Source organism: Triticum urartu, chromosome 7 (genome assembly GCF_003073215.2).
Source record: "Triticum urartu cultivar G1812 chromosome 7, Tu2.1, whole genome shotgun sequence".
In the NCBI taxonomy this organism is placed as follows: Eukaryota; Viridiplantae; Streptophyta; class Magnoliopsida; order Poales; family Poaceae; genus Triticum; species Triticum urartu.
In genome coordinates this window covers 99,134,006-99,147,464 of record NC_053028.1, presented here as the reverse complement: position 1 = coordinate 99,147,464, position 13,459 = coordinate 99,134,006, and the positions used below count along the sequence as shown (strand labels likewise).

Here is a 13,459-nt window from a genome sequence, read left to right as displayed (position 1 = left end):
TACATTCCACTTTTTTCTTCTTCCCGAATACACCATGGAAAAGGTGCATCATCGTTATATAGAAGGACTAAAGAGCCAGAACCATGCCAAAAGGCAAACAACTCCACGCTAATCCCTAGGATTGGAATCACGCCTAGTACAAATCGAATACCAAGGGAACATTGTACATTCTACTTTGACCTTGTGTTTTAGAAGTCCTACACATGAAAGTCTTTTTCCGGGGATAGGGTTGAAGAGGGAGGGACTGGTATAGAATCTGAGCTTCCAGTGCAAAAATAGAAAAAAATAACATGGGCCGTCGGATCAGAAATGGATGGCACATATTCTGGGTGTGGGATTTGTACTCATGGTCACAAAATTTTGTGCAAAAAGGTCCCCCGATTCTGATTAATTCTGTGAAAACATCTAAACCCTCTCGCACATCTCCCTTCTATTTGCCGACTGCGGCGGAGATCCAGGTCCGGCGGGAGGCCGCCGACGTGTGTGGCCCCTCCCCCAACTACTCCGCCACCTAGCCATCTGGATCCACATCCTAGGCACCCGACGTCGCGCTCCACATCATCGTCCAGGGCCTAGCCACCTCCGCCATGGTCTCCTCCACTGGAGCACTACCCGACCTTCACCGTGCTGGACTACGGCGGATTGGTGACTGGGCGGAGACCCGCAGCACGGACGTGTTCGAGATGAGTCAGCTGGATGGCCGCACGTGCCAGGTCTTCTTCCTCAACCCCGACGGTGAGGGATTTGTTCTGAGACGAAGCTTATGTCCGTTGGATTCCTATTTTATCAACATTTTTGGAGTTTTAATTGTTAACTTGCTATCTGGGTGTCCATGCTTGATCTATACGCTCCGGATCCAGCAATAGCACGTTGATTAATGCATGACTTAGTTGTGGTAATGTATATTGCTACTGGCTGATGACAAGCTTGGCGTATCGCTGCTGGACTGCTTTCCAATCAGCCGAAGTGACGCTAATATGAACTTACCCAGTCTAGGGGCTAAATAAACTGAAACACTTATAGAGTTCTTTTGGTGTTTTTTCCCTTCTCCGTAGCAAGACATTGGTTTCATACAAAGGAAATCAGAGAGGGGAGCTCTCTTTTTCTTCAAAAAGAAGCTGTGATATTGTATCCAAAAACACAGCGGTCTGAAGATTACACAAAGTAAAATTGGCCATCATAACCATCTTAAATAATGCTCAAACTCTTGATTTTCTATGCAGAAAGCTAATATGTACCAACTATCAATACTTCACATAATAGATACTCATCCACTTTTATTAGTCAAGTCTTGATCTTGGTCAAGTACAATTAATGTTATTACTCTGGTGAAAATTGTCGTTGATGTTCTAATTCCGACAAACAATTAGTCTTATTGCGATGTATGAGCTGTGAATATATTTTGCCATATGGTATTCTTGTGCTTTTCTCTTCACTAATCTGCCACACGTTTTTGTGATGCAGCACTCTAACCAGGCTCCTATCATTTATGGTGAGATGCTACTTTTTCCTCATCTACGAGTTAGCAAAAGAACTTAGCATCCATTCTTAATTGTGGAACACACACATGATTATGACATGAACTGTTGTTCAAGCCTAGAAATTTGTATTATAAATACTTTTTAAGCATTACACCACTGCTGCAGGTAATTCTTTTGAGTTACTCGACCGATGTTGGTATTTCACTTGCAAAGGATGATGTTTCAGTTCTGACAATTTTACTTATTTTTCATGCTAGTCACCTAAGTACAACATATCAGCTTGCTCTGTTTTTCTCCCTTACAACCATTTAGCCCACCAAAAAACATAATTATTTTAATTTTCTTGTCTTCTGATGTTAACTATATAATTGTTCTTCATTTGTAGATGGATGATGCTCTGACAAAGAGAAGTATCAGGAGTACATATGGAGAGAATAACCGCTTAGCAGAGGCTTCCCTTGCATACAGCTGCAGGAGTGAAACACATTTGTTTGCACGATAGTTTAATTCCTTTGTTGTCGGTCATGTACTATAAATTGTCCTATTATGTTAATCATTTGCTTTGCATGTATGTGGATTAGAGTGGACCAGAAATAGAATACCTTGGTGAAATTCATTTTCACCGTCCTATATAGATGTGCTTATTACCAGAGATAAGCTGACTTTAATTTAGTGCTGCACAATTTGTATAAATGAAATTAGTAGCTTTCTTGTTTAATTGATGGACTCCTCTACATTTGTCCAGATATATGGTCATTTTATTTTACTTTCATCATTTCGATCATTGTGTCCATTTTCTGTTGCTTTATTGTGAAGATCAAGCAACAAGACTGGCAAGTATCTTTTGTAAGTTCAGAGGGTGCTTACTGAGTCTGGAGTATTGTAATTTTTGCCTTTGAGCCATAGCTTTCTTTCTGCCATATCTTTCTATTGTGTTTTGTTTTGGAAAATTCAGTTTGACCTGTACATTTACCACTTTTGTATATGAATCAGAAATGTACATTTAGTTTATTTTATGTTAGAGAGAACTTTCTCACGTACTCAAATATTGACATGCTTCTGGGGGATGACATCAACGACGCGCTCACTTTGAAATGGATGAGTGACTTGAGGTTGTTACTGTAAAAGTCACATTTTATATCCAATTGCTAGAGGGGGCTTTTCGTGAAATGCACATTAAGTGGGAACCTACTCCTCCACCAGAATCTGTACCATTGATCTCGAATCCAATGGCTCAGATCACCTTTTCTATTTTTGCACTAGAAGCTCATATTCTATACTAGTCAGGCCCGGTTGAAGACCATGTATCAAGCCATGACAAGGTCTTTAGTGGCATGATAATATCTCAATCATATGCTTCATGTCGTTTGACTATGACTTAGCTGGGCTTATAACGATTCATGTGTGTTTCTTATTCGTGTGAACCGCCAAAAACACCCAAGTTTTCAAATCCTCCGTTTGCACATGCATTACGATTCGATTCCCTGTATTTTTCATATTCATGTACTATTTTTTTTGCTAGTGATATTCATGTACTAATTTCAGAACCTTACAAACCAAAAAGGCAGCCACGAACGGAAAGTTTCTAATCATTACGATATTCTCATGAAAATCATTTAAATGAAAGAAGCTCCAGTTGATCAAAACAAATAATCAGTTGATGAATGCAGTCCGCGAATGAACAATATTTTTTTTAGGAAAACAAAATCATTTTCTTTGAGCGGTAACAAAATCTGTTTTGGTGCCATATATAATTTGGTGTTCTACCACGAAAAGGCCGAAGAGCTCAAAGCTAAAAGCTCACACGGTTGTGTGAGAAGCTTCCAAAGCCCAAACAGCTCCCCTCCTTCTTCTCTTCCTCTGGCCCCACCGGCCGAACAAAGCACGTGCCACAGGATCCAACACTGCAGATCACCCGCTCGGCCCCATCCCAGCAATCCCAGCCGTCCATTCGCCAGGGGTATAGGGTTTATAGCCCCGCCCCGCACCTCCCTCACTCCCTCTCTTCCGTCCCCGCGGCAAGAACGGCGGCTGGACAAGAAAAAAACCAAAAAAAAAGGAAGAACACAGAGCATCACACCAATTTCTGCCCGCCCGACCTATCGATCGAAGCCCCGGATTTCAATCCGCAAGAATCCCTCGGGGAATCGGAGGAGCGCCGGTCCTTCGCCGTCCGGATCCAAGGACCACCGTTCGGCTGCCGCTTCCGGCGCGACGTCGAAACCCTAGTGGGGATGGCGGAGGTGTCCGCGGCGGCGGCGCCGGTGCCGGAGGGCGTCCTGCACAGGAGGATAGAGTTCCACCTCGCCAGGAGGCCGCACGCCGCGGCGGCCGTCGGGGGAGGCGGGTTCCAGATGGAGACCCTCAACCCGGACGCCGCGGGTGGGGCGGCCACCGCGGCGGCGGGAGCGGCCAGGGGCGAGGCGGAGGCGAGGAGGCCGGAGAAGGCCGAGGCTCTGGGCTTGGATCCGGAGCTCACCGTCGCCAGGATCTACCTCGGGAGAATTGTGAGTAACGCAAATTCGCAGCTCTGATTTGGGGGTTTGTGCTCTTAAAGCTGTGATTTTGGGGCGATAGAGCTGCTATATCTGGTGTTCGGACGCCGGAGTTGTCAATTCGGGTTTATAACATCACACTGTGATTTTAGGCTCGTAGTTAGGAAAAGACGCGCAGAATTTGCTTCACAGAATTGCCATTTCTTGGGGTTTTAGTGTGGTGGGTAATGGCATTCAGCTTGTGATGCCCTTTTGAGCTCTGAAATTGGACTGCATTTTGCAGGGTGCTGGTCTGCAAAATCTTGGGAACACTTGCTACCTCAACTCGGTTCTGCAATGCTTGACGTACACGGAGCCGTTCGCAGCCTACTTGCAGAGTGGAAGGCACAAGTCTTCATGTAAGTGCTGTTGGAACTTGCAACTGTCCACTGGCTTAGCGACACGATAAGTGAGTTGACGATGTTACATCAGGCTTGTGGATTTCCAAGCTAGCAGTAAATTGATCTGCATATTATTGCACATTCTAAAGCAGTAATCCTTTAAAAGGTATATGGCTGGAAATCTAGGCTGTACCAATGCCCATATTACCACTACCTGAATAGGAGTATCATCACTCCCAAAGACAACAATACTTGCATTGTCAAGGCTCAAGGGTATTCCTTACACAGTATTGCAAGTTTTCACCAATTCCTCCAGCTTGAATCACGTTCGAATCGGGAAACATGTGCAGTCATATCTCAAAGTTTGATCAGTCAACCGTTATCATCCACTGGAGAAGTCGTGTAAAAGTTTGTCATTCTATTTTGTCAGACGATATGTGTGGATGAGAATGGTTGGCTGATATATGTGGATTGGTTATCCCGACCGATCATTTGAGTCACACCTGATGGAACAGGTATCAAGTCAGTTGTTAATACAATCTCATCACTGCATCGAATAACCGTGATTCAACATTATTCCTGGCTTGTTGCCTTGTGTTAAATTATCACCTATTCTTTGTGTAAACTTGGTACTTTATCATGTACGGTGCTTCCATTTTGATGTTGGGCATGTGGTTTGCACATGCATTATGAATAGTAGAGTGCTCCCTCTATGGCATTGTCTATTTTAAAGATGTAAAGCTACAATTACATTTGATGACATTCCTTTCTTTTGCGCTCATCTAATTTTGCTCTCTTTTAAACCCTTATAAGTAGAAAAACAACCAGATTAATCTATCACTCTGACCTATGACTACCTTATTAGTAAAAAAAAACCTTATAAGTGGATATCATGGTCATTTCACACTTGTATCTCTCTGGTCCATGAGTTGTTCCTTAATTATGCTATACCAAAACTTGCCTTATATTTTCAACGAGTAATTTGCACTACAGATGCAACGTCTTGTGAGGTGGTATATCCAGGTGACAGAACTTGACGGTTGCTCAAATGGCCCATGGAAATTCTAAAATGCTGCGTGTCTGATCAAAATCATATTGATTGGCAAGAAATGAGAATAAAGTGGACTGTGCCCATATGCAGCAGCTGCCACAAGTAGGATTAGCCAAGCTGGTGCAATTTTTACCTGGGGTGCACAAGTTAAGCAACTTCTTTGACGAATTTGGGCAACTGTAAAAATTATTGACACGAAAGGACTCACTTGTATAATATATATACATATATATGTATATATATATATATATATAAGGGAGGTGACTGTAAAGCATCATTTCTATAATAAGGGAGGTGTAGTTAGCTAGTGGGAATGTGGGATAATAACGGCACACACTTTTATGGTTTTATCCATGTACTGAAAGAAGCTGATACTGCCAACCCGCCACTCCAATAACCCACCCCAAATGTCATTTTTGTCACCAGGGCTCCTTTACATTAATAACTGATCCATTTACTGACTCATTGTTACCCCATTAGGTAGCACACAGAATTCATGAAACTGTGCCGTTTACTCTAGTTGAAACTTCAAACTTCCACTAGTAATACAACATTTGCTGATCTGTGAATCAACTAAAAACCCCTACCACTAGCTATTCTGCATTTGATCTATTCTTCTGTTGTAGCTAACAGTAACTTCGTACCCTACCTACAAGGTAGTTTGTTAAACACTATATGTATGCTATACATACTCTCTGTTTTCAGCTTTTTGCCCTTGCGAGGCATTTCTCATACAGTTGTTACTTATTCCTTTTGTTTCACCATTTTCAGGTCGTACTGCTGGATTTTGTGCATTGTGTGCTCTCCAGAACCATGTTAAGACTGCTCTACAGTCAACTGGAAAAATAGTGACGCCATCACAAATTGTCAAGAACTTGCGATGTATCCTTCCATACGCTCTAGCTTAATTGATTTCCTCTTTTAGTTTTAACTTGAAATTCTCCTGTCTATTCATTATGGAGTGTCAAAATGTAAATCTTTAACCGCAAATAGGCATTTCTCGTAGCTTCCGTAATTCAAGGCAGGAAGATGCTCATGAGTTAATGGTTAACTTGCTTGAATCCATGCATAAATGCTGTTTACCTTCTGGAGTACCGAGCGAATCTGCAAGTGCTTATGAGAAGAGCTTAGTTCACAGAATATTTGGTGGCCGCCTAAGAAGTCAGGTACATCATGTGCATTCTTACATCGGGACTAGTGATTTCTTGGGAAAACCTATTTCTGTTGTCTTCTGCTTTACTGCATATATATGTTCCAGGTGAAATGCACAAGGTGCTCGCATTGTTCCAACACATTTGATCCTTTCTTGGATCTCAGTCTTGATATTGGAAAGGCCACAACTTTGGTGAGAGCGCTTCAAAACTTTACCGAGGATGAACTACTTGATGGCGGTCAAAAGCAGTATCAGTGTGAGCGCTGCAGGCAGAAAGTTGTAGCAAAGAAAAGGTTTACAATTGATCAAGCTCCAAATGTTTTGACAGTTCATCTGAAGCGCTTTAGCCCTTTCCGTCCCCGTGAAAAGATTGACAAAAAAGTGGATTTTCAACCTGTTCTAGACTTGAAACCATTTATGAGTGATTCTAAAGTGAGTTATTAGTTCTGGACCTTTGAAATTTACCTTGATATTCCACCAATTAGCTTATATTCAGTATTTTGCTATGATCATGTGTAGGGCGCAGATTACAAATACAGTCTTTATGGTGTCTTGGTTCATGCTGGTTGGAGTACTCAATCTGGTCATTATTATTGCTTTGTTCGGACTTCCAGTGGGATGTGGCACAATCTTGACGATAATCAGGTCTGGTATAAGATCAGAGTTTTACTCTTTTTTGTGTGGTTTATAACACTAACTTTACCATGCTGGCTCATGTACCATTGATGAAAATATTATTCTGAAACTATTGTTTTTTCCTTTTAAGTAAATCCTCATAGCAAAGCCTTGCTGCCTCATCGATTTGTTGAAGACCTTTGCTACCAGTGTTATCTTATCTTTTCAATAACTTGCATTGTATCACATGGTAGAGTGTAGATAGAACATATCTTATTGTTATAATGTTATGGCATCCTTAATTTTACAGCTCAGAGCTCTGTGGTCACAATGCATTGACCTTTTTGCTTGTTCTAATTAGTGATGTATTATCCTGTTTTAGTATATGTTGAATATAGCATTTGATAAGTTACTACTGTACATTATACTCGACTTGTTTGGGGAGAATCCTTCAGCTAGATTTCGAATATAAGAACTATGGTTTGGGTTCTGTTTATGGCTGGAAAGGAAACAAAACCAAATCCTGAGCCATATTGCCTGTTGAATTCCAGTTCTTGCCCTTGGTTAATTTTGCAGCTTTTATTTTTGCCGTACTGATTCCCAAGGCCATCAATTTCAGGTACGCCAAGTTCGTGAGGCAGACGTACTGAAACAGAAAGCCTATATGTTATTTTATGTACGTGACAGAATTGGGAACACATTGGGGCGCAAAGACAACAGCACTCCTAATCTGCCTGTAAACAACATGATCCCTGGGAAGATTTCATCTATCAATGGTGTAATGGAAGCAAAATCGAGTGGTCTGACATCACCTTATGCAAATAAGAAGTTGCAGAGTACAAGCAATGCCCATTCCAGCGTTAGCAGTATGACATTAGTAGACCATTGTTCAACAAATGCTGGCAAAGCTGAAACTGCTGCAGCCCTTCAAAACAGTGTCCTGCCCGCCGCACAGAAAGCCCTTGGACCTCAAAATGATGGTGCTACATTGTCAACTAAATCAAAGCAAGTTGCTTCAAGTAGTCATAAAGAGACATCTTCATCAGATCAACTGGCGAGCAGCAATCAGACAATGGCTAAGATGTCATTGCAGGAACCAAAGACTGGTGGTGCATTGGCCAAGCTGGGAAATAATACTTCTATTGCCTCATCTATGGTCAGTGGTCCTGCTGGACTGTCAGAGACAGATAAACAAACTTCTTGCTCTCAAACATGTTCCAAGCCAAGCTCGAACTTGGTTGGCACGATTACCGGGTTTACCGCGCAAACTTTCCAAACTAAGGTATCCTTTTGATGGTCACTGCTAGTTTTTGTCTCCATTTCTAGCACTTCATTACTTATGTTATCTTATGCGACTTGGTAGGATGCTGTTCTTTCAAATGGTGTCATCCCTAGCACTAGCGGTGGAGATCCAGTTTCAAGTGAGAAAATGAAGGACTTAACAGGATCTCTCAAGCAAGATGACCACATAGTGAAGGCTTTGACGACGAGCAAGGTATGCTAATGGCCAACAGCCACCCTTCTCTCTCCCTTGCTAGAGAAGTGTTTATTCATTACCCAGATGAACCAGTAAAATCGTGACTATGCTGCTCCCTTGCGCACAAATAAAATGTAAGCTTCATCATTTCGCTTAATGTGAGTTGACAGCTGTAATATGTTCTACTCATACATTTGTGTAGAAGGAGAAAACCATACTACCAGGACTTGAGCAAGTTGATGTTGGAAAACAGATCTCCTCGCAAGTTTCCACGAAGGTGGTTCCAGGCGATTCATGTAATGGCAGAATGACTAAAAGGGTGGACTCGAAGTCAAAGAAACTTGTGAGATATCCATTAATGAAGTTATGGCTCCGGCCAAGACAATTATCACTAAAGCAACAAAAGAAGAAGCATAAGAAAACCAAAAAGCGCGTTAAGGACACGGCCAGTGTTGATTGTTCTGGTGACAACAGCAGTGAGCAGCAGACATCAACGTCAGCAACTGTGCCGCCAAAAACTGCAGGATCTACATCTCGTAAGCGGAAACATGCCCATGCCAGTGCAAGTTCTGAAAATGGCACCCAAGTATTCAAAGACAGCCAGCAGGTTGTTGGAGCAAGCAGTGCTGGTGCTGGTGATCATAACATGGACGCCAGGAATGGAAAGAGTCAAACTTCTGCAAATCAAGCAAATTCAAGAAACAACGTAGATGCAAAGAGGGGAGCCGCCTCCCAACAAGTCGTTATTCGCACAGAGGACTTGAGGGCAGAAGTTACCGGTGAGCAATTCTCTTTGCAGATGCACGCCCACTATGTGTTAACAAATATACTCTGCTTTTCTTCCAGTTTTAATCTGTAAATATGTTCCTTCCTTGGTATGCAGTTCCGTGCTGGGATGATGTTGCCGTGCCAAACAGTGAGACTAGTGAGTACAAAAGTTCGGGGAAGAAGAGCATTGGATATGTGCTGGATGAGTGGTGAGTTATTTCGCGCCTGCCCATAAGATATCTCTTAACTGATTCTGAACCCTGGTCTTTTTTGGCTGGGTTGCAACTGCTTCAAGAGACCTGAACTTACCACCCATTCGGTTATCTGCTTTCCAGGGATGAGGAGTACGACCGTGGAAAGGCAAAGAAGGTCAGGAAAGCAAAGGAAGACGATGACGACAATGGCATGAACCCCTTCCAGGCGGAGGCCAACTACGTATCAGCGCGGAAGACGAAACAGAATTCCTACAAATCCAAGCCTTGGGACAAGCCCGCCAGACCGAGTCGCTAGACTTTGCCGAAAGAGATGACGCCCCCAGGCTCCGTAGAAAGAGAAGAGAAGTGTTGTTGTATCGCCCATTTTCTGAAACATGCCATCTGCTGTTCCTTTTTTTTCCCGCCTTGTTGCTCCTTTTTTCACCTTGTTGTTTGACTAGACGGCTCGAAATAGACAGCACTCTTGATCGGGGCCTGTATTTAATTGTGAGATTCTTTGTAGCGCAGCGGGAGTTCGTAGAACATGTTGCCGTTTTTCGCAGCATTTTTCGTTCTTGTTTCTCCAGCGACATAGTTATGATTTGTTATGAATAAACTTGTGTTCTCGTTTCTCTAGCAGTGCAATTGTTGGTGGCAGCGCAAAGGGTATATATCTCATTTTTTTTTGAGACAAAGGTATATTATCTCATATGGTAGAAATGGAGAATGACTTTTGTAAACTGTTTGCACTTTTTTATCTCAGTTGCCGTTGGTTTGGGCTGGCCCAGGAAGAATCTTGTCTGCTGTGTTTAATGGCTTGTTAGGGCGTAGACGGTGCAGGCCCAGTTCACAACCTGGATGGAGGGCCGTGATGAGAAGTGACGGGTCGGACAACGCAGTAACTGCACTAGCATATAAACGGATAGTGGTATGATCGTGCGTTGCTGAGTTGGATCGTCTCATGAATGCGCGCGTTATCTCTTCCATCTGGAGGTGTCCACCCCCAACGGGGAGAAGGCGGGAGCTCCTGAAGAGAAGTTCAAACTGAATGAAATTTAAGGCCAATTTCTCGTGGTTTTTGGGTGAATATAATAGCTCGCTTCGGCGCAAATTCAGGGGAAATCGTCACGCTCCACAGCTCAGTGAATGCAGGCCTAGCAAACCCAGGCGAAACCGTGGATCCTACGCTGATTCGGGCACAAAGGAAACTCGAATTGTACAACCATGCAGGTTGGCGAAAATCTGAGCACATTTCACACACGCATCTTCAGTAACTGCAAGCGTAGTGATGAACCCGTCCGTCCGGCCGGGCCAGGAGATATACATAATGGCGCCCCGGGATCTCAATCTCCGGCCAGATTTATTTGCCGGCCGGCCGGCCGGGACAAGCATCGTGAGGAGGCCCAGACATGTACATGTACGTGTACATGCTGCTGCCTGACGAGTGGATGGGAGGGCATATACCCGTATCTGAATGTGCGTCACGTGCACGCCAGTAAATGCATGGATATCGCTCCCGCCGTCACGCGCCCCCTGTGATCTCATCCGCCGTCATATGGTTGGGCTTGGGCGGCGCTGCTGCCTGCTGCTGCCACGTCGTCGACACTTCTCCGTCGATCTCAGCCGCCCGAGTTTCACCGTCGATCAAATTCCGTCAAAACCGCGAAAGTTTTGGTAATTCAGGCAAAGCCTGATTGGTCGCTGCCGCTACTACGAGCAAAGTTGCCACGAGTATCTAGTGCATGGTATGTATGTAAACGCACGTACGGGCTCCGAAAATCCATACGGGCCATGGGCATTGATGGATGCATGTATGTCGACATGGCTGGCCAGGTGGGTAGGTGGGTAGCAAGCACTGAATTCCTGATGATATATCCCTATGATTGCCCGATGCAATGATCGATCCAAGTATCCAACCAAGAATGAATGGAACTCCATATCCTACCCACTCCTCTGGACCGAAGATTTCAAATCATATATGCATCTCGATAGATCGAGCCGGCTGTAGAATTAAATCCCGGCCGAGACGGCGTACGCATGCATGCACGTGATGCGTGTGGATCGAGTGGACGCACGCGCGCATGCAAGTCGAGCTACGTACGTACGTAGACCCATGGAAATTATGGTAGAGCTAGAGATCCAAGGAACCCTGTATGCACACGTGTGATGAATACGCGATCTTTTTTCCTCTTCTTCAAAATTCTCATATCGATCTTTTTTCCTCTTCCTCAAAATTCTCATATCGATCTCGTTTCAAAGTGCAAAGCCTATCTCTACTCTCTGGTATGATTTGATGCGTACGTCGGCAATCCAGACATCCGGGAGCGACCAATCGGCGGCACGTGGCGTAGTCCGGTGCATGCATGTGGATTGGAAATTTGAACCATGGCGTGCTACGGATGGCTTTGGACTTGGAGTGAGAGAGAGAGATTTATTGGCTAAGCCGGCCGTTGTTTAGGTCCATGCATGGGCGCGCGCGTACCGTGTACGAAGCACTGTTCACTAGGCGTAAATTAATGGGGTACTTGATCCCTAGATAGGGTCGTGTTTGTACGTGGTACAGTAAGGACTTGTCAACGAGATGCACGTAAAAAGGGCACCAACTTTGTAATGTTACTATTGTCGCCTTCTCCATATCCATCCTTGCTAGCTGCTAACCATGGACGACAAACGTAGTGCAAGTGACATCGATTAATGAGGATCAACCCAGCATTGCAAACACGCTTACAATTCCAACTCAAAATTACGACCTACGCGGAACAAACGAGAGAAGAAACGAACGGTAAAAAGACTACTATAGTAAATAAACTACCCGCTCCGATTCAAAATAAGTGTCATGGTAGACAATTTCACGTTTGAAAAGTGGCGGTTAAATTCGGTGTCCAATGAACGCGTCTCAGGAGCCGTAACACCCAATTAATTAGGCAGCCACGGAGCCACCTAGTGCTGTCGCTAATCATGTGACTGTGTACTGTGCGTTTCACCGTGATTATTAATTAACAACAGGAGTTGCGCACTTATTACCGTGGAGTGGTAGTAGCAAGTTGATCGATGCCACGGCATCACGGCGTTGCTTCTGACTCGACCGTAGAACGGAACTGTTGGAACTGTTGGAACCGCTCCCTCCCTTTTCCCGTTCTAGGGCTGTACCGTCCACGCATGGCTTCCAGTCGTGGATAGATCCGGTTTTTGAATTTTTCACATGGTGATGATCACTCCCCGTCCCCGGTGTAAGTACTACGAGTCTACGTACGTCTTTGCCGCTGCTCCTACTAGTAATTAGCCTTTTGAAATGGCCGAAGGTACACGCTCCACCTCCACGGCCGGTCGTGTCCTGATTACTTTGAACAAATGTTAATTTGAGCATGGTACAGCTTTGAGCAAAGGTTAATGGGTAATGGCCGATGGTACTGCTTTGAGCACAAATTACCGTACGCATGAGAGTAATCCCTTTACAGTTATGTGCGAGTGCCATGCATGAGCGATGGCTTTGTTCTTCTTTGCATCGTACACAAAGCTTTTATGTGTTACAAGCTGTCATTCTCTAATCTGCCCGTGCTGATCTGGTCCGTCGGATCCACAATCCAACGGCTGCGCGGACATAGTGCCAGGGCCCAGAAACGCTCGCCTATCCCTGCCTGCCACCTTCCTTTTCCAAGGAGCTGCAAGCCTGCAAAGCTGCAAGCCATGGCATGGCAGCGGCGCACTGCACTGCCATGGTAGTACTCCCACTATTCCCTCCCGCAGAGGCGCCCAGAGCGAAAATTCCCTTCTTCCCATGCAGCACAGGCGCAGGCGCAGCAGCTGTCACGCCGGCCTGCTCTGCCCGGCGCACGCGCACGCGC

The 13,459-nt window shown here is 44.5% G+C and overlaps 1 protein-coding gene and 1 long non-coding RNA gene across 3 annotated transcripts; both read left to right on the top strand.

Moving 5' to 3' along the window:
* The first annotated feature begins 383 nt into the window (after window positions 1-383).
* On the top strand, window positions 384-2,199 carry LOC125521658. The gene is made up of 2 exons (XR_007289365.1): window positions 384-735; window positions 1,867-2,199. It is a non-coding gene; the product is annotated as an uncharacterized LOC125521658 (long non-coding RNA).
* A 1,279-nt stretch (window positions 2,200-3,478) lies between these two features.
* LOC125523517 (ubiquitin carboxyl-terminal hydrolase 23-like) lies at window positions 3,479-10,246 on the top strand. 2 transcript variants are annotated; one of them, XM_048688547.1, is made up of 11 exons: window positions 3,479-3,988; window positions 4,260-4,374; window positions 6,179-6,289; window positions 6,401-6,573; window positions 6,666-6,992; window positions 7,080-7,205; window positions 7,795-8,457; window positions 8,539-8,670; window positions 8,855-9,431; window positions 9,536-9,629; window positions 9,756-10,246. In XM_048688547.1, the coding sequence occupies exons 1-11, from the start codon at window positions 3,716-3,718 to the stop codon at window positions 9,928-9,930; spliced, it is 2,766 nt and encodes a 921-aa protein (XP_048544504.1). In that variant the 5' UTR covers window positions 3,479-3,715; the 3' UTR covers window positions 9,931-10,246. The 2 variants fall into 2 exon arrangements, with proteins under 2 accessions (XP_048544504.1, XP_048544505.1); XM_048688548.1 differs by lacking the exons at window positions 3,479-3,988; window positions 4,260-4,374 and adding an exon at window positions 4,610-4,871.
* The last annotated feature ends 3,213 nt before the right edge of the window (window positions 10,247-13,459 follow it).